The sequence below is a fragment of the Perognathus longimembris genome, chromosome 1 (assembly GCF_023159225.1).
Source record: "Perognathus longimembris pacificus isolate PPM17 chromosome 1, ASM2315922v1, whole genome shotgun sequence".
In the NCBI taxonomy this organism is placed as follows: Eukaryota; Metazoa; Chordata; class Mammalia; order Rodentia; family Heteromyidae; genus Perognathus; species Perognathus longimembris.
This window is the reverse complement of record NC_063161.1, coordinates 161,295,649-161,316,060: the sequence shown is the minus strand read 5'-3', so window position 1 is coordinate 161,316,060 and position 20,412 is coordinate 161,295,649. Positions and strand designations below refer to the sequence as shown.

The 20,412-nt window shown below is 58.7% G+C and overlaps 1 protein-coding gene across 1 annotated transcript in view; it reads right to left on the bottom strand.

Moving 5' to 3' along the window:
- Nucleotides 1-9,509, bottom strand: part of Sec16a (SEC16 homolog A, endoplasmic reticulum export factor) — a 35,235-nt gene extending 25,726 nt beyond the window's left edge. Inside the window, 2 exon segments of the mRNA XM_048345896.1 lie at nucleotides 1,248-4,932; nucleotides 9,379-9,509. Coding sequence (XP_048201853.1) covers nucleotides 1,248-4,865 — 3,618 coding nt within the window. The 5' untranslated portion in view covers nucleotides 4,866-4,932; nucleotides 9,379-9,509.
- Between the last annotated feature and the right edge of the window lie 10,903 nt (nucleotides 9,510-20,412).

The following is a 20,412-nucleotide window of genomic DNA, read 5'->3' as shown; positions in this document are numbered from 1 at the left end:
GCTGTAAAGAGGCGAAAGGCTCATTACAGAACAAATCATGGGCTCAGCTTGTGTCTGAACTTGAGAAAATCTGAATGGTAAAAAAGACATGAGCTAGAACTCATCCTTCTGTGTATATATGCTCCAACTCTGCCATTACCTGGCAGATAATGGAAAAACAGACAAGTTTTTGGCCACCATTGGAAATAACAGCAATGAAAAAAATAAGCTCCTACAGAAGTATTTCCGGGCTTCATTCCTAATAAGGGCCTATTGGCAGCCTGTGGCTCCTCTCACTCTGCTGTCCCCAGGTCAAGCAGATCTGGGCTCCCTCGTGCGAAAATGTTTGGACTCCTTTCCAGAAAAGGATTCCCAAGAGAGACTTCCAAGCTATCTAGCATTACTCTTGTTGTTTCGTATGTTGTCTTGTTTGGGGGGTTAAAACTGTGTAAAACCCAGGCAGGATGGCATACTGAGCATTTAAGAGGCTGAGCCCAGGAGGCAACCCGGGCTCAACAATAAAACATGTAAGAGGCCAGGCACAGGTGGCTCACACCTGCAATCTTAGCTACTCAGGAGGCTGAGATCTGAGGATCAGGGTTCAAAGCCAGCCCAAGCAGGAAAGTCCCGGAGAGTCTTCTCTCCAATTCACTCCCAGTCAACCAGAAGTGGTGCTGTGGCTCAAAGTGATAAAAGCCCCAGCCTTGGGCTTAGGGACAGTGCCCAGGCTGAGTTTAAGCCCCAGTCCAACAAAAACAACAACCAACAAACATGAGCTTCTGGAGGTTAAACTGTGCAACACAGAGCTCTTAATTCTGTACCAAATAGACAGGTGTTACAAGAAAGGGCCCTTTTGTCATATAATCCAGGATGCTGTGTTATTCAAAAATAAAAGTTACAGGGCTGGGGATATGGCCTAGTGGCAAGAGTGCTTGCCTCGTATACATGAGGCCCTGGGTTCGATTCCTCAGCACCACATATACAGAAAATGGCCAGAAGTGGTGCTGTGGCTCAAGTGGCAGAGTGCTAGCCTTGAGCAAAATAGAAGCCAGGGACAGTGCTCAGGCCCTGAGTTCACAGCCTAGGACTGGCAAAAAAAAAATAAAATAAAAGTTACAAACAATTCACTATGCTGCTGCTGGTAGGAACCTGAGGGAGGAGCTGGGTGGCAGCTAGGGAGAACTGTTCTCAGGGGCACGGTGGGTCTGAGGAACACACTGTCAGGGCAATGTCAGGGCAGGAGGACGGCTGAACACTGGTGCTCTTACCTGGTAATATAAGGAGGCTGTCCCGGGATCAGACAGATAGAGTGAGGGGTACTGGGACTGGTAGGCATCGTACAGTGGTCTGTAGTAATAGTGGGACGCCAAGTCCTGAGGCGGTGGGCCAAATGCATGTGGAGGTGGTGGGTGCAGCCAGGGCTGCTCTGCTCGTGGGGCTGGCTGGCTCGAGCTGGTGGACACAACCGATGCGCTGGAGGACCGAGGGGGCTGAGGCAGCAGCGGCTGGCCTGTGTCCGCCAGAGCTGGACTTGACGATGGCTGGGCGGAGCTCTGGGACTGGCCTTGTCCGGATGAACTCTCTAAACTAGAAGGTTCACAACACGGCGCCTGGTGCGCTTGGGGAGAAGTCTGTGGCGGGGGAGGAACGAGCTCTGGCTGCGCCTTTTCCAGGCCACACTGGTCCTGCGCATCTTTAGTCACCTGCTGATAGAAACGATCTGCATTATGTGCTCCAGGCCCAGGTTGTCTGGGATGACTGGCGATGGCTTGCTGAGAAGCTGGGCAGTCTGTATAGGATGAGCTATACATTCTTCCAGGATTTTCCAAAGTTCTATTCAATGTGAAGTCTAGGGCTCCAACAGTTTCTTCACGGTTAGTGCACTGATCGGCCTTCTCGTTACTAGGAACCGATGTGCTGCTTGCAGGTGGGACTAAGGTCACACCGGTGCTTCCAGCAAGGCTATTAAACTCAGGAGGAACTCCTGCTGCACTGTGATTCTTTTGACTTTCTGGAAGAGTCTTTGGAACCGGATGGGACAGCGACTGAGCCAACAAACTGGCAGGCTGGCTAGAAACCATTTCAGAAGACCCACAACCTCGAGGCACATTGTGTGAGGCAGCACTGTGAGACAGAGACAAGCCCGTGACAGTATTAGTTGCGACACCAGACAATGCAGCATGGTCTCCAGAATCACCACCGGGAGCCTGGCTGTTGCTCCCTTGGGCATTATCCCCCACTACGGCATCTCCCCAGGACTGACTGTTCTCATTAGGACTCGCTAAAGACACAGAAAAATTAACAGGCTGAGCCAAATTATAGCTTTGGTCAGGCTGAGCAATCAGGATGGGTTGATTCTGCAAAGACTCGGTGGGTGGTGAGGACAGCAAACTTGCGTAACCAGAACTGGCCTGGGATGGAAGGGCCTCCTCTTCGCCCACCTCTGGAGGGTTCTCAAGGTTTTCTGAAGCACCAAGGCCATCTTGGTTCTGCAGGGGGGGGGCAGCCCCTGGCTTCCGAGGCTGCTGCCCCGACACTCCCTTTGCCAGAGGCTGAACAGCTTCTGACGTCTGAGGTTTTGCAGGCACGTAGAGTGCAGGGGCCGCGGGAGCTAAAAGGACGTTGCCACCAAAATCCGGTAGTTCATTCTGTGCCCACAGAGTCGTTGCTGGGCTCTCACACTTCGCAGCTCCCTGTGTCCTGACGGAGGGCCTCTTCTCGGGTGTTGGGCGTGTAGTGTCCAATGGTAGCCCTGCGGTGTGTGCAGGTGTGTGGCCAGCTTCTGCAGGGGTGTTAAGTGGCAGAGGGCAGGCCTGGGGTGCAGAGAGGGTCTCCATGTTGTCCGGTGGCTGCTCCAGGTTACCTGGGGAAGCAACGGGCATCCTGGCAGCTGCTCTGCGCTTCTTCTGGTGGTCACGGGTTCCTCTCACTTCAACTACCATGTTGGCCCGATCTGCCTCAACTGGTTTTACCCCAACTAAGTGGGATTTTACTGGTTCAAAGGAGCTATTTGCACTTGTCTGAAATATCCCTGTAGGTTTGGGGGGACTTGGAGTAGAGGGCTGAGACAGGCTGCTGCGGTAATGCTGGCTCCCAGTGGTCTCCTCGGTCTCCCCTCCCACCGGAGAAGAGTCAATTTGCTTAAAAAAACTGCCCGAAGCGTCATCTTCGGGTTTTCCAATCTCCTGCTGAATAAACGTGCCCACCAAGTCTTGGGGCCTGGTTGACCCGGGAGGACTCCTGTGGCTGTGGCCACTGTAGCTGGACGACACGCTGTCGGACCGTGCAGGGTGCAGTGACACCTCGGGAGCCTCAAGATGCAGTCCCCCACTTCTGCTGAGACCCACGGCACCAGGCCTGGGGGCAGCCGGCCCAGGAAGGGCCCCGTACCGGAAATGGTCGTTCGAAGACAAGGGGTCCACACTCAGAGGCTCACTCGGCAGAACTTCCTGATTTTGAACAAACTCTAAGTTTTCCACGTTCTCATACTGCGAGCCAGGAGCACTGAGAGTCCCAGTGCTTGCTGCGTCCCCCCACGTATCTCCAGCACTGTTTCTAGCAGTTTGCTTATCATGCTGAATGCCCGTAGACGGAGGAAAGTGAGGCTGTGCGTCAACTCCCTGCTGCGCAGCCTCGCTGCTAGAGCCCTTGAGAAAGGCCTGATGGAGGCCAGCAGCTCCGTGGGCAGGCGGGGGCGGACGGCCCAGTCCCGGGCTAGAGGAGAAACCATCCAAGTCCATTCTGCCAGCAAAGCTTGCTTTTTCAGAGGAGAGGTTCTCCTCATTTTCTGCCTCCTCCCCTTGGAAAAACATTGAGAGAGACCCTGAGGAAGCTTCTAGTGGAGCCCGGCTCGTCCCAGTCCCCAAGGGACAGCGCACCTGGTTTTCTGGGTTCGTTCCCTGAGTGAGTAGATTCACAAGGGCAGGGTCTGGCAAATGCTTGTTCACTTCTGGATTCTGCATGAACTCCTGGCTTGCCCACAAACTCCCAATCCTGGGATTTTGGCCGGATGTATGTTGAGGGAGAAGGTGTTTTCCACTTCGCAGGTGAGCCACCTCACTCCCTTCGCCCCCAGCCAAGGGTGCTGGGGGCGACACCAGTGGGCCGTGAGGCTCGTGGGCTGGAGCCGGGTGAAGGTTGGGCGGAGAGGGGAATTGGGAAGCGCTGGTGGCCTGGGGTCCCTCTGGGCAGGGCAAGCCGCGGTGCTGGGCAGTCTGTGGGCCTCCCTGCACCGGCGCCCACTGACCCGGCATCTGTGGACTGGGCTGGGAGAAGAATGCGGATGCTGCAGGGGCCCCTACACCATCGTGGGGGGGGTGTCTATGCAGAGGTCTGTCCGGCCCAGGCCCACTCTCAGGCAGATGTCTCCCACGAGATGGGTCAGGACCCACTCCTGGAATGTAGTGAAGAGGATAGGGTGGATTTTGAATCTCAGGCCCCGAGACAGAACCGACCTCAGTGCTCCTACTCATCTCAGATCCAGGCAGCAATGAAGGGATGGATGCAGGAGGAAACGAACCAGCATCTGTTCTCGGGTGTGACATAGGTCCCGGGAGAGGCTCCTGGGGTCCTTGGGAGCTATCCCCAGCATTTGTGTGAGGTGCAGGCAAACCAGACCACTGAGAACACACTGGGAAGGCCGGGCTATGCAAAGCAGGCGCGCTGCTCTTGGACGAACTGCCCAAAGGTGTGTGTTGGAGCGTCTGTCTATTAAGAGCAAATGGATCTGTTACTGGCGGCAACGGGCAAGTTATCGGAGCTACCGGCGCATTATTACTGGCTGGCCTCCTGTAAGGACTGTTGCCACCCCAAAACATGCTCCGAGGATTCCCAACCGGAGGAGGACCAGCCGTGCCGGATGGGATTGCCTGGGGTGGAGGCTGCATGTCGGATCTTTCCCACAGGAGATGCTGCTTACAGAAGAGGTAAGGGAGAGCTTGTCCTTAACTTGACCTGAAAAAGAAAAGAAAAATGATCATAAAATCTGTATTTACAGTCCTCAATATAATGAAGAAAACTATAAGTGCACTATACTTACTATATACACATATGCGTGTATATATATACACACACATATATACATACACACACACACTCTAAAAATAACATCAAGTCAAATTCTGAACTCTACATCTCTCCCCTGCTTCTGCCCTAGCAAAGAACTCAGTCCTTGGAGCTGCTTCAGGAAGCTCTAGAAGGGGATGAATGAGGCGAGGGCACTAATGGCGTGGCCACTAGCTGGCTGAGTGAGTGTAGACAGCCCATGCACCCTCTAGGACTTGCTACGCAGCCTGCTTCTGGATCCTTCCCCACACCAGCAGAGACGAGGAGCAATCTGACAGCCATTCTGACACAACCAGGAAATGCCTGACACTGCTCTGTAAACTACCACCAGGTCCACAAGGGGCAACTTCACTACTGAGAAAACAAACAAACAAACGATCTAGGCTCATGGCACACGTGGTAGAGTGCTTGCTCAGCAAGGGTGAGGTCCTGAATTCAAACTCTAGAACTACTGGATGGATAGAAAGTTGCTGCAGTTATATAATCTCAGCACTGCAGGGACAGAGGGTCATGAGTTCAAGGCCAGCTGGGCCACACCTAGTGAGTTCCAGGTCATCACAAACCTCATGGTGAGATCCTGTCTCAAAAACAAAAACATTCTTTTCATATTTTTGTGCATGTTAATTTTAAACCTGGAAAGAAAAAACCCTAAAGTTTAAACTTTGCTCTTCTTTTTTTTTTAAGTGAAAAGACGTCATTTAAAACAGTTGTGCTAAATGCTTCCCCTCCCCCTCCAGTTGTAGAGCTTGAACTCAAGTCCCAAACACTGTCCCTGAGCTTTTTTTGCACTCTACTACTTGAGGCACAGTGCCACTTCTGACATTTTCCTGTGTATGTGGTACTGAGGAATCAAACCCAGAGCTCCATGCATGCTAGACAAGCACTCTACCACTAAGCCACATTCCCAGCCCCTTATCTTTCACTTTTTCAATGATGACTACTTTTCATCTGAAAGCAGTGAAACAAAGTTGCCTCTGACCACTGGAACTGTAACTAGGCTTGAAGTAAAAACCCTAAAAATAAGTTACAACAGCTTTACAACTATGGGCCTGACTACTCTTACAAACTGCCAACAGAGAGAAAGCTAACCTTTTCTAGAAAAGAAAAAACCCTCACTCGAATTTTTTTTTTTTTTTTGCTAGTCCTGAGGCTTGAACTCAGGGCCTGAGCACTGTCCCTGGCTTCTTTTGCTCAAGGCTAGCACTCTGCCACTTGAACCACAGCTCCCTCCACTTCTGGCTTTGTTTTTTGTTTGTTTGTTTTTTGCTAATTAATTGAACATGAGAGTCTCATGAATTTTCCTGCCTGAGCTGACTTTGAACCACGATCCTCAGATCTCAGCCTCTTGAGTTGCTAGAATCGATTACAGGTGTGAGCCACCAGTACCCAGCTTCACTGTTATTTTAAAAGCCAGAATGGTAGAAAAGTAGAAGCAAAGCCTCCCCTCCCCCCATTTCCCTTGTGAACTTGGATTCCTCCATGCGTCCAACCAAGATACAGCAACAGCATGGCTAGAGCTACAGCAACTCGTTACATCTCCAAGTCACACTGAAACTGGCTGCCAAGAAAAACAGGCCTCCTAGGTTGTCTTCCAACACAAGACCCTTACTACTTTAAGCAGTTAAAAACAAAAGCAAAATTTTAAAATAAAATCCATAACCCTACAGCACTACTGGTGGGAATGTAAACTAGTACGACCACTCTGGACAGCAGTCTGGAGGTTCCTCAGAAAACTAAACGTAGACCTTCCCTCTGACCCAGCCATACCACTCCTGGGCACCAACCCTGAGCATCACGAACCAGGATACGACAAGGACACCTGAACATCCGTGTTCATTGCCACACTATTCACAACAGTCAAGATATGGAAACAACCCAGATGCCCACTACGGATGCCTGGATCCAAAAAACGTGGTACCTATATGCAATGGAATTCTACACAGCCATTAGAAAGAATAAAATCAAGTCATTTGAAAGGAAATGGATGGGACTAGAACAAATCATGTTAAGTGACGGAAGCCAAGATCAGAGAGACAAAGGGTGCATGTTCTCTGTGATATGCGTTAGATCTAAAATGCACTGGGATATGACAAATTACACAGGATTCTAGATACAAAGAGTGAGAACAAAAGAGTGGTCTTAAGAGAGACTCACACAGGAGTAATACCCAGGCGCTTCTTCCTATGTATATAAAATAATATACATACTGAAAACAAACTCCAAAGATATGAAAACAAAGGAGTTTTTTCTCAATTTGATTTTTTTTTTTCCCAGTCCTGGGGCTTGGACTCAGGGCCTGAGCACTGTCCCTGGCTTCTTTTTGCTCAAGGATAGCACTCTGCCACTTGAGCCACAGCGCCACTTCTGGCCTTTTCTGTGTTTGTGGTACCGAGGAATTGAACCCAAGGTTTTAAGCATGCTAGGCAAGCACTAGTGTCTCCATTTTTAAGATGAGTCTGGATGATCTTTTTTTTTTTTTTTTTTTTGACTCCTAAGGTTCCTTCTAGGGTGTAATCTTACTAATTTCTACGCATGGTAGATTCTCAGAAGGCCCAATTCCTACTGTTGCTTGATATGAATTTATCGGAATCTGAATTACATGAGTTTATGCTTTCTGTTTTGCAGAAACAAAAATTATTTTCTCAACTCTAATGGACTAAGAACTGTTTTATAAGCAAATATTACCTACAAAGGAGCACTGCCAGCCTGCGTCATCCTCAACTAAGAACCTTTTAGCAATGTGCTAATTCCATTCACAACACTCTGACCTGAACATGGCTCTTTAGGACCTGAACATGGCTCTTTCAATCTTCTCTACTCACCAACAGCAAACAATGAACTGTCTGTCATTTGTCCCAGGATTGTGGGAATTTGTATTCAGTTAGCTCTCTAACTTTCTAAAAGGCACCTGTCTCAGAGAGACCTGCTGGTCTTCTAGAAAATGCACTCTTCATGATGAACCCCGCTCTTCGGCCACACTGACTTTGTACTTAGAGAAGATTTTTCCAAGTGTAAGGTAAGTGGGCTGGGCTATGGGATCAGGGGTATATTTACTCTAGAGGAGAGGAGGGAGTAACTCCTCCCACTGCCCTCCAGCTGTGTGAAACCAAAGAAGGGCACCAGGAAGCAGTGGTGCCCCCAGCCCTTCCTGATGACTGCGGGGACAAACCAACCACAGAGAGGCAGCTGACACGACCGTGACAAACCCTACCTCTTCTAAGTTAGAATCTGAATAAAGAGATGCTGAAGGAAAAAGAGGCGGAGGAGCCTAAACACTGCTAAAAATGAGGATGTTCCACAGGGACATTCTGAAATTCCTCGACGTTAACAGAAGGAGTAATTTTAAAATCTGCATAGTGCTGGGCACAGGTGGCTCCCACCAATAATCCTAGCTACTCAGGAGGCTGATCAAGGCTCCAGGCCAGCTCAGGCAGAAAAGTCGTTAAGACTCTTATCTCCAATTAACCAGCAAAAACGCTCAAAGTGGAGACGTGGCTCAAGCGGTAGAGTGCCAGCCTTGAGGGGGGGAAAAAAACAAACCAACACACCTAAGTGACGGCCGAGTTAAAGCCGCAGAACCAGTATGCGTACACACACGTACGTGTACACACACACACACACACACACACACACACACAAAATACCAGCACAGCATCTCAGAAAATCGCCCTAACAATTTGGAGGTAAATCCCAAGAGGGGTAGCCAAGTCACAGGAACAAGGATGGATGAATGCCTATGTCACCCCTTGCCTTGTCCGTGCAGTGTAACAGAGGATGGAGCGAAAGGGCAGGGCGGCTTCCCCGTGCAGAAACTTCCAGCGGTCCACTCAGGGTGGGCCGGGTGGAAACACACACCTCGGCGCCGGGAAGGGACGGGGAGGGGAGGCTCGGCCGTTCGCGCCCGCCCGGCACCGTGTTCGCCAGCGAGGCGGGGCGCGCGGGTTCCCCCCGAGGGCTCGGCGCGGAGAGGCTGCTCCGCCACGTCCAGCTTCCCCTGGTTCCTCCGGCCAACCCCGGGGCTCGGGCACGGCCCTGGCCTCCCTGGCGACGCTCCCAACCCCGCGCCGGGGAGCGAGAGGAGCCAAGCCGCGCTTCCTGGGCCCCGGCGCCAACGAACGCGCGCCCCCCGCCGCGCCGCTCGGGGAGGGGGTCCCGCCGGGACAGGACGGACCGCGCCCCCCGCCGCCCGCCCGCCCGCCCGCCCGCGGAGGCCCCGGCGGCGTCCTGGAGCCGCGCCGCCCGCTCGGGGCCGGGCCCGGTGCCCGCTGCCCCCCGCCCCCCGCGGCCTCGCCGCACCGGCTGGCCGCCGCCTTCCTCCGCGCGCTCGCCCCTCACCCGCGCGGCGGCGGCGGCGGCGGCGGCGGCGGCCACTCAGGCGCCGCGGGCCAAAGCCCTCCCGGCGGCGGTGACGAGCGCAGACACGGCAGCCGACGCGGCCATCTTGGCACATCCGGCTCCGGCCGTCGCCGCCGCCGACGTGTCCGCGGCGACGTCAGCGCGCGCCCCGCCCCCGCCCCGCCCCCCCGCGCCCGCCCAATCGCTCGCCGCCGCCCGCCCCTCGTCCCGCCCCTCGCCCCGCCCCCCGCCCGCGCCGGTGCTCCGCCGCCCCCACCCGTCCCTCACGCCCTCGGGCCCCGCCCCCCGCCCAATCACTCGCGGCCTCGCCCGCGGGCCACGCCCCTCCCCGGAGGCTGCCCGGCGCCGCCCCCGCCCCGGGGCCCCGCCCCTCGCGGGCCGGGCGCGCCGCGGCGGCCCGGACGTTGCCTGGGTTACGCCGGCTCCGCCCACCGCTCCTCGGGTTTTCGGCCGGGAGGGCCGGGAAGGCTTGGAACCGGGACCCCCCGTGAGACTCAGGGCTGAAGCCGGAGCGCCACCCACCAGAGCGGCCTCCCCGCGGGCCGAGCGCCGGGGCCCGGCCTCCAGCGCCTTCCTCCTTTCCGTTGGGCTCGGCCGCCCGCCCGCACGCACGCCCGGAAGGCCCGGTGGGCGTCGACGTCAGGCCGCGCACGCGCGCCGGGCCGCGCCGGTTACCTGGCTACGGCCTGCGGACGCCTCGGGTGGGTTCCGGGCCCGGCCGGGACGCCCCGGCGGGGCGCGGGCCTCAGCCTCGGCGTCCCCGGGCGTGCTGCACACGCGGCCGCCCCTCCCGGCGCCTGCCCTCGAGGAGCTCTCGCAAGAGGTGGGTGCTGCCGTCTGGCCCTCTCCTCCCGACGGGCGACGGGCGCGGCGGGGCCCACTCACCTGTCTCCCCCGACGAGAGGGCCGGGGGTGGGGTGGGGGACACGGAGGCGGCGCGCCCGCCCTGCAGCCTCCCCGGGCCGCCAGCCCAGCCCGGGGCGCCCCTGAGGCTGTCCCGGAGGGAGGCCGCGGTCTGGGGGAGGGGGGAGGGGGGAGGTGACGCTGGCGGAGGGCGGCCACGAGGGCAGAGCTGCAGGCCGGCTTCAGCCCGTCTGACGTGGCACTGCCGGTCACTCTGCCAAGCCAACGTTTACCTTTCTGGACCCAGGTTCCACGCCGTGGGACACGTGGTTGGGCTCCACCCTGGGCCCTCTGCGGAGGGGTCTGGCTGGGGTCAGCCCCCCCCCCCAGGAGAGGGGCGATTGGGCTCCACCCTGGGCCCTCTGCGGAGGGGTCTGGCTGGGGTCAGCCCCCCCCCCAGGAGAGGGGCGATTGGGCTCCACCCTGGTCCCTCTGCGGAGGGGTCTGGCTGGGGTCAGCCCCTCCCCCAGGAGAGGGGCGATTGGGCTCCACCCTGGGCCCTCTGCAGAGAGGTCTGACTGGGGTCAGCCCCCCCACACCCCCCAGGAGAGGGGAGAGGGGAGGCTGGTGATCTCGGCATCTCGGCCCCCAGCTCACCCCTCCTCCTCTGTTCGCATTCACACAGAGCCCTGGAGGGGAGCCGTGGCTGGCCCTGTGTCCAGCCAGCCCTGACACCTCTAATATGGAGAGCCAGAGGGCTGAGTGCGGAAGGCAAGGCCTCCTCTCTCTTCCGTCCAGGCAGGAGTGTTAGAGGGTCAGCCGAGTTGTGTGGTTCTAGTTCCTGCAGGGAGGGACTGCTCTCCTGCTCTCCCGGCCCTGCTGAGAGGAGCCAGAACAGGCTGCAGCCTGCTCCTCAGGCCCCTGGGCTGTGGGTCTCCCTCTCTGGGGGTCACAGATCCCCCATGAGGGCCCAGCCTGCTCTCAGGGGCAGTGTGCCCTTTGTGTGCTTCCCTAACCTCTCTGAGTATCAAGTGCCTCGCTCAGATGAAACCTGGATGGTTTGAGGACTGAAGTAGGGTGCTGTTGATGCGTGTACTGGGGCACCAGACAGAAACTGAGAGGGGGCAGGCAAATGGGGCATCTGGTGCCTGGCAGCAGAACACACAGAGAGCTGTGCTAGAAGGAGCCACTGGCCTTGGTACTGGTGCTCCTCCTACCTCCTTCCCGGCCTGCAGTGTGTCTGGGAGCGCCCTCCCCGCCACTTCCCGGTGAGTGCTCAGAGGCCCGCCTCCAAGTTCTCCCCGGAACCTCTAGGTAGGCATGGGTAGGAAGCCGAAACTGGGCGGGGCCGCCCCGGAGCACACCGGACACAGGGCTCGTGTGTGTGTGTGTGTGGTCACGTCAGGTTCTCTCCTCTAACTGTGCTGTCCGGGCGGTACCACCTAGGCACTTGCCACGTCGCTGGTCTGGACTGTGCCAGACTCCGAGCACAAAACACACGGGATTGTGAAAAACCCACGTTTTATTTATTACATGTTCAAATGATCGTATTGTGGGTAATTTGGAACGAAATAAAATGCACGGTTAAGTTAGTTCACCTGTTCTTTTTCTCTCTACTGTGGGTAGGAAACACGAAGATCCATGCGCGGCGGGCTGGCGTTCCCTTCCTGCCGCATACGGGTGGCCTCGGGGCCCCGCCTGGGCTAGTGGGTGGCTTGGAGGGCTCCGGCCAGGCCTCTCGGCACATGAAGACGGGGGTTCCTGGCCACAGCCTGTGCCCCTTCCTCTCCTGCAGCACGGTGTGCTTGGTATGTGCTCCCCCCCCACCCACCCAAGGAGGGAGGAGCGCGAGGGGGTGGAAGCTTGCCGGGTCCAGCGACGGGCACCAGATTATAATCACGCCCTGTCCTGGACTCCTCTGCACACTTGTGGAAGGGTCCTCACTGGGTGAGAAGGGGGCTTGGCCAGCAATCGCACATCTCCAGCACCTTGGAGCAGGCTTGACCCCTGGCAGGTCTTATGTTGGGGACAGCTGTGCCTTTAAAAGGCCACAGCTGGCTTTGGCCGTCCCCTCTTCTTCTGCCTTCCACAGGAAGAGAAGCCCCCGCCTCCAGGGGCAAGCACGTGTCTGATGGCCGGGGACCCCAGAACCCAATCCTTGGGGGGCTGGGTCTCCGCCCACAAAGGAAGTCCCCTGACATCACTTGAAGGGACAGCCCTTGTGGCCAACCTGTAGTCCTTCTCTTGTGCCCGCCTTTGGGGGTATGTTTGTTGGCTCCTCGTTTGAATAAATCAGAACGCCCCAGAGGCATTCTCTGAGACCACCTCGTACCCGTGTCTTTCCTTGGGCTGGCGGGCATGGGGTCTAGCAACCACACGCGAACCGAGGCTGCCTCGGGACCCCGCTTCCGCGATTAACCTCTACTGGCCAGGAGGTGTGAGAGAGCGAGTATGGATCCCACATGGAAGAGACAGACAAGCCCAGGACCCCCCCCCCCACGCAGATGGGGGGGTAGAGCGAGCCCTGGCAGTCTTAGAGAACATTTTTTGAGCCCCGCGTCCACCGTACGAGCCTGTAAGAAAGCCACAGGGGCAGAGTAGAAGGTCCAAGGCAGATACTGACTTTATACCAACCCAGCCCGCTGCCAGTCAGGGCTATTGGGAGAACAAATGGCCTGGGGTCTCTTAGTTGCAGTGGGGCACTGGAAAAGTGGGGGGGGGGGTCTTCCAACATGGAATGCAGTGTTTGCTGAGCCTCACCCTGTATCAGGCACTGCTGGGGCTGGGCAGAGGCTGGAGGACCCTGGCAATGGGCAGTGTGCTAGACAGCTGTGGATACGGGGTGTGGAAGGGCCGGGGGCGCCACACCGGAGGGGGTGTCTGCAGAGCGGAGCGGCTGCGAGAGTCTGGGTTCTGCACACTGCTGAAGGACTCAGGCAGGCCACGTGCACGAAAAGGGACTTCGGGGAGAGTGGCAGCCGGAAGCAGTGCAGCCTCGGGAAGGCTGTGAGGTGTGAGAGAATTGTGATCCCAGAGGCAGCTCAGTGCCCCGCGTGAGGGTGGAGCTGCCGGGGTACACAGAGGGCCCCCAGCTGTTTGTGCAGCCCCCGAGATAGCCCACCCGCCAGCACGCACAGCTCACAGCTCAAGCCTGGTTTTGTTGTGCTGGTCGTGGTGGTTTTGCCCAGGACCGAGGTTTGAACTCAGGGTCTCGCCTTGCACAGATTGCTGGACTGCGGCTCTATCACTTGAGCATGCCTCCAGCCCTGCTTTTTGCTGGTTGTTTGGAGATGGAGTCCTACGGGCTTTTCTACTTGGGTTGTTTTTTGAAATGCTATCCTCCCGATCTCAGCCTCCTGAGTAGCTAGGATGACAGGCCTGGGTGGTGTGTGTGTGTGTGTGTGTGTGTGTGTGTGTGTGTGTGTGTGTGTGTGTGTGTGTGGCACAGGCGTGGTTTAAGTTGGTATTCCGGGCCTGGGAGGGGGAAGGGCCTTGGGCCTCCTCAGAGCAGGGAGGAACTCTGGCGTCTGAAGGATGTCACTGGTCAGGCTGACTGTGGCCTGGACTTCTGGCGCAGTGGCCTGCTAAGCCCCCTTCTCCGTGAGCCTGTTTCCCAGTTTGAGTGACTGGGATGGGCGTTCAGACCCCAGGGACCCTCGCTTTGCACCTCCATTTCCTCATCTGTAACATGAGTGATGACACAGTGACACTGGATGACACGGAGGCTTATGAATCCGCGTCACCGCTGGCCCAAGCCCGCGGCCCTGGCAGAGCACCGGCAGCCCTGGGAGCACTGGGAGACAGAGCCACCTCCAAGTGGCCCAGCAGGGGGAGGCAGAGAACCACCTCCACGTGGCTCAGCGCGTGCCTGGGCTCCGGCCCTCACCTCAGGACTCCCCAGGGGGCCCGGGGCCCGCGCTTCCGGGGAAGCAGGCACTGTGCTTCAAGCTCTGGGCTCGGCAGTGCGGCCCTCGCCTCCCCGCGGGCCGATGTGGTGCCTTACGCACAGAAGCCCTCCTACCCCCACCCAGGGAGCATGGGGCCAGCGTGGGGCCAGCCCGCCTCCCGTCAGGGTCCTCTTCCCTCCTCTCCCTTTCCAGGCAAGGAGGTGGGAGAGGTGAACCCCATCAGCCCCTCTGGGGTCTCACCTGCGTGGCCACAGGCTTCCCGGGGCTCGGGTTTGTCTGTGCTGCTGCCAAATGCTGTAACAGAGGGTGTGTTCACACCCAGCCGGAGAACACCTTGATCAGTAAACACAGCACAGCACAAGACCCAGGACCGGCGCGGGGCTCCGGAGGATTATAGACTCGCAGGCCCCCTTGGTGGCACGCGGCACGGTGTGGGGCCCGCAAGGAGCTATGGGGCGAGGTGCGGTGAAGAGTGTTGCCAGCCTGCCCGAGGGCACTTCCCCCCGAACGCGGGCCCAAGCCTCCGCCTGAGGCCCGTGTCTCCACCTTGCCTTGTGGACGGGGACCCCGGCACCGTGGGGCGATGAGCGCGGAAGCCCACGGGGATGGCAGCAGCCTGCCACGCAGACTGCCGGGAGGCCAGCCGCCCCGCAGCCGCCGGGTGCAGAGCGGCCCCCAGAGGACCGCAGAAAGGCCCCGCAAACACGACGCCCAGAAGAGCGTTTCCCCGAGTCCGCCCCGCCGAGCCCAGGCCCCGGCTGGAAGCTGGGAGTCCTTTGGGAGTGCGGGCGAGGGCCCCAGGGACGAGCGGCACCCCCCGCTTGGGGACGGGGTCCCTCAGTAAAGAAGCGCTGTCTTCCCTGGCCCAGGGTTTCCCACCGGCCACCCACCACGCTCCCCCTCCCCCAGGGCATCACCCCTGGCTTCAGCTTTCTGGGGGCTGCGCTGGAACCTGCTGCTCAACTATGGTGGCAAAGCACCGTTGCAGGAAAATGGCCTGTCACATCGGGCCAGGAACCTCTGTCCCGGACACGGGCCACCGTGGCTTCAGGAGGGCAAGGAGCCCCCCGGGGGAGCAGCCGCGAGGACTCGGGTCCCCAGGTGTCGGTTGGCCTTGAGCAGGTGCAGGGCTACAGCGCTTCGCCACTTCTGTGTCTCAGGCTGGGTTTGTGGGCCCTGAAGCTGTGGGGCCCCTCTGCGTCCCAGCAGAGGGGTGCAGAGCAATGAGTGGATCCCCAGTGCGGTTGTTGGTTCCCCTGGGGGTCGTCACAGAGGTACTGGAGTCAGGGAGGTCAATCTTGATTTTGGGGGGGTCTAAACCTGCACTGAATAGGATGGTGGCCAGCGGCCCCATAGCCTGTCTGAGTGTCTGGAATGGGGCCGGTCCACCCTGCTGTGTCAGGCTGTGGAAAACACAGGCTAGATTTCAGATACCGCCAGAAAAGAGGGTGAAGATGTAAAAATCTCTCCTGGTCTATCTATATTGATCGCTGGCTGAAGATAATATTTGATCGATTGGATGAACTGAGATGTTATTAAACGTTGCCTCTTCTCTCCCCGCCCCCTCCCATGGCAGTTGGAATTCGTGGCCTTGAGTTTGCCAGGCAAGGGCTCAACCACTTGAGCCACCGTCCCAACACTGCTTGCTTTGGTTCTTCCTTAGGTCCAGTCTCTTGTTTTGATCTGGGGCGGGCCATGGCCGCGACCCTTCCATTCATTGCCTCCTGTGTAGCAAGGCTCACGGGGCCGTGCTCAGCTTCTACGGGCTTCTCTTTACCTTTATAAAGCAGCCCGGGGTGACTGACTCGTCCTGAGGCTCTGGGAAGTCCTCCTTGGAGGAGGCGGGACTCACGGAGCAAGGGGGGCTGGCAGGGTAGGGAGCAGCCCCGCCCGAGTGTTGGAAAGTGCCGGCTCCCTGCCCCCCCGCCCCCGGCCAGTGCTGCTGGGGGGGGGGGTGTCCCTGGAGGCATTGGGCATCGGAGAGGCGGCCTGGCCCTTGCACTTGTCTCCTTGGGCTGCTGTCACAGAGCCGCATGCGCACACCAGGTGACAACAGAACTTATTCTACAGTCCTGGAGGCCGGAATCCTGCCTTCAAGGTCACTGGGTCCTGGTTCCTAGTACCAGGGTGCTAGGGCTGGTTTCCCCAAGAGCCCTTATTTCTACCCTCAGGTGCTGTTTTTCACTCATAGTCCTTCCTCTCTGTGCCAGTCTGTGTCCTGATCTCTCCTTGTAAGGACAGCACGCACTAGATCATGTCTTAATGACCTCTGTAAAGACTGGTCCTCTACCTCCAGGTCACGTCACAGTGACTCCATCTCGCACCATTTAGTGCTGGACTGCAGCACACAAGCCCTCCTTCCGTGGGATGACTGTTCAAGTCATCAAGCCCCCTCCCCCCTCCCCCCCAGAGTGAATGACCGAGCTCACAGAATGTGGGACTTTGCCAGTCATGTGAGTTGTATTCACCTCTGTTCTGACACAAGGTGTCGCTGTAATCCTGACACTGCTATAAACTCGGAAGAGTGGGGGGAAATGTGTGTTTGTGTGTGTGTGTCTTCTAGGAGTCTAGGGGAATCCGGGGGACAGTGGGTCTACGGGAGATATGGACCAGGCCCGGCTAGGGAAATGCAGCCCCTGTAGTTGTCTACTGCTCTGGGAGTAATCCCCACTAAAACTTGGTTTCTCGGGCTGGGGATATAGCCTAGCGGCAAGAGTGCCACACGAGGCCCTAGGTTTGATTCCCCAGCACCACATATACAGAAAACGGCCAGAAGCAGCGCTGTGGCTCAGGTGGCAGAGTGCTAGCCTTGAGCGGGAAGAAGCCAGGGACAGTGCTCAGGCCCTGAGTCCAAGGCCCAGGACTGGCCAAAAAAAAAAAACTTGGTTTCTCATACAGGCTGGACTTGGCGTCATTCCCCACAGTGTGGAGGCGCATAATTCACATACACACTGTCTCCCATTCTAAGGTCCTGGGGCTTGTGGACTTCAGCATAAGAATTCAGCTCAGGGCTGGGGATATGGCCTAGTGGCAAGAGCACTTGCCTCGTATACATGAAGCCCTGGTTGGATTCCTCAGCACCACATATACAGAAAATGGCCAGACGTGGCGCTGTGGCTCAAGTGGCAGAGTGCTAGCCTTGAGCAAAAAAAAGCCAGGGGACAGTGCTCAGGCCCCCGAGTTCAAGGCCCAGGACTGGCCAAAAAAAAAAATTCAGCGCAACACAGACTCTGGATCCAGCGTGTGTGTGTATTGTGTGTAGTGTGTGTGTGTGTGTGTGTGTGTGTGTGTACTGGTTCTGGGGCTTGAACTCAGGGCCTGGGCTCTATCCCTGAGCCTCTCTGTGCTCAAGGCTAGTGCTCTACCACTTGAGCCACAGCGCCACTTCCGGCTTTTTCTGTGTGTGTGGTGATGAGGAATGGAACCCATGTATGCTAGGCAAGCACCCCTACCACTAAGCCCTGTGCCCAGCCCCTCCGGGGTGTCTTGTCTGAGCTCAGCTTGAGGAAAGGGCTGTATCCCTCGGGGAGGGGGGAGGGGGGCGGTGCCCACGCGGGGCTGGCAGGGCAGTTCCGTGGGGCAGGCTGGCAGAACGGGCATGGCGGGCCAGCGTAAGGGCGAGCTGGAGGGCAAGGCTGGCCAGCACGGGCCCCCCGCATCTGGGCTGTGTGGGTGGAGGGGGCCTCCTGGTCTCAGGCCCCCTTCCGGGGCTGCAGGCGAGGCGGGCAGGGGCCCTGCGCGGCGGCCGTGGTGAGGGAGGCCGGGCTGAACTCTGCACGGAGCCGTCTTCACGCGCCGCATCCGTCTGTCGTCGTCCTGCTGCGAGAGGAACAGGCCCGGCTTCCACGGGGGAAAGGCCTGGGCTCAGAGCCTGCCCACCGCCTCCGGCACCTCCTCGAGGCCTGCGGGTTCCGGGACTTCCACACCCAGGAGTGTGAGTTTGAGTCCCAGCTGGGCTAAATACTGAGACTCGACAGTGGGCCCACCAAGGCCTATCCCGCGTGGCGCAAAGTTCACGAAGTTAGCCAGCTGCGTGCACAGCGCAGGGGCATCCATAGAGCCAGGCCGCGCTGCCACCGCCGCCCAGGGCCGCGGCCTCCCGTCTCCGAGTCCCCCACGGCCGGCCCCGTGCTCCTGGCCCCCCTCGAATGGCCAGCCTGCTTTTGGCCTACCGACATGACTACTGAGGTCATTTCCTCTGCGCGCATCCTTGGGGCCTGGCCTGGGGCCCTCCGGGTCATCCACGCCGTACAGATGTCAGAGCAAGCCTGCTTTTGATGGTTGAATAATATTCCCTGGCATGTGTGTCAGTCAGCGTTTTGTGGACACGGAGCCGACGTGGGTCTCCACAGCGGGAGACCTCGGTTCTCGGGCGTGGAGGGGAGCTGGCGCACGTGTCGCGGGTGATCCGGTGCTGGGCGGGGCCCAGGAGAGCCAGGGGTGTTAGGGTAAGTTCTTGTCCAAAAGCCATCAGGCTGGAGAGGAAAGGAAGAGCGCGGCTGGTGTGGGGGTGCAGGGGGGCACTCGCGGGCGGGGGCCGCGCCCTCAGCTGGACTCTGCTCTCCTCAGACTCCAGCTGGTTGGACAAGGCCCATCCATGCAGAGGAGCAAAGACGCTCTGCTTTGCTCTTCGTGCCCAGCGCCGCCCCCGTGCGCGCCAGGAGGCCAAGGCGCCGGGCGGCCCCCCACGCCCCGCCGTGAGCAGTGCCCGCGGGCCCGTCCCCGGCGCCACGAAGTTCCAAGACTCCAGGCTGAGTCCGCGTCTCCGAAGATGCGATCGGACCCCCCGCCTGGGCCTGGCTGGGGGGCGCGGGGTGGGGGGGGCACCCCGGGCTCACTGTCCGAGTCGGGGCGTCCACCGTCACGTTGGTCTGAGGGCCAGTGTGTCAGGAGGGCCCAGCGGGGGAGGAGAGGACCCCCCATCTGCCCTGGGCTCCGTGGACACGGAGCTGATGGAGACAGGCTCCCGCCAGGGGCCCCCTCCTCAGGCTGCAGACCCCCGGGGGGCCGCCACCTCCCCGCCCTCCTGCTGCCGCGGAACGGGGCGCCCCCCGCCCCCCGCACAGTGAGCCAGGCGACACCGGGGGGTTAGCAAAATCTCCATCATCGGCATCATTCTTTTTATTGCAATTTGTTAACAAAAAACAAGGATGATAAAAATATACATCATTTCCATGACCTACAGTTTTGCATGTAGATAACTTTTTTTTTTGTTCTGTTTCCTTTTTTCTAGAAACTACTCTCTATTTTATAAACACAGTAAGAATCACTCTCTTAGGATGTGTGGTCATGCCCGCCAGGGAGAGGCGCCACACTGCTCCCCACAAAGCGGGGAGGCGCCGCCCTGAGGAGGTGGGCGCCGCCCCTGGGGAGGCCCCCCACCCCGCGGGGGCCCCGGAGGCCCTGGCTGTGCTCTCAGGAGCTACTGGCAGCTGCAGGTCACGAGGCCTGGGTTCCACCGAGCTGAGCCACGTTCTGACAAACCATCAGCTTGACACAGGAAACGCTTGTCCGTTTAGATTTTTTAAACAAAATCCACCTTTAAAATGTAATTTACAGACATTTACTCTGCCACTGGCTTATACTTGATGCTGCAGGAGCCCGAACCAGGAGGGCGGCTGCCCGGCAGGCCCCACGCCTCCTTCCAGCCCCCTCGCGGCTGGACGCGTCCGTCCCCCCCCACACACACGGCGACAGGACCGGGGGACGTGGCCCCCTCCCCCCGGGCTCCCCCCGAGATCAGCTTCACACCCGCGCTCTTCAGCTGCCAGGCCCGGGGCCCAGGCAGCCCACAGTCCGTCCTCTGCTGGCTTCCGACGAATGCCCGTTCACGCTGCGCGGCTGGACCCTCAAGGGCCGGCCCAGGCGGCGTCCTTCCCCGGGGGGGGGGGGGCGGGCGGGCGGGGTTCCTCCACAGGGCGCACGGCGTACCCCTCCTCCTACGGGCTTCAATGCCAGCACCCCGGTGCTGGGGGACCAGGGGCGGCAGCAGGGAAGAACTCCACACCTCTGACCACTAAGCAACACTGAACCCGAGACAAAGATTCATGACCGGTGCCACAGCACCTCCTCTGGCTACGGGCGAAGAATCCTCAAAGCCCGGCGCGGACCGCCGCCTTTACCTTCCGCCTCCCGTCCAGGCACAGACGCACCCCCCAAGCCCGCGCGGGGAGCCCTGCCTCGGCGAGCCCTCTTCCGGAGCACGGGTGACGCCCGAGGCCGGCGGCCGGGAGGGGACCGTCCTGGGCCGGTGCGCGTCGCG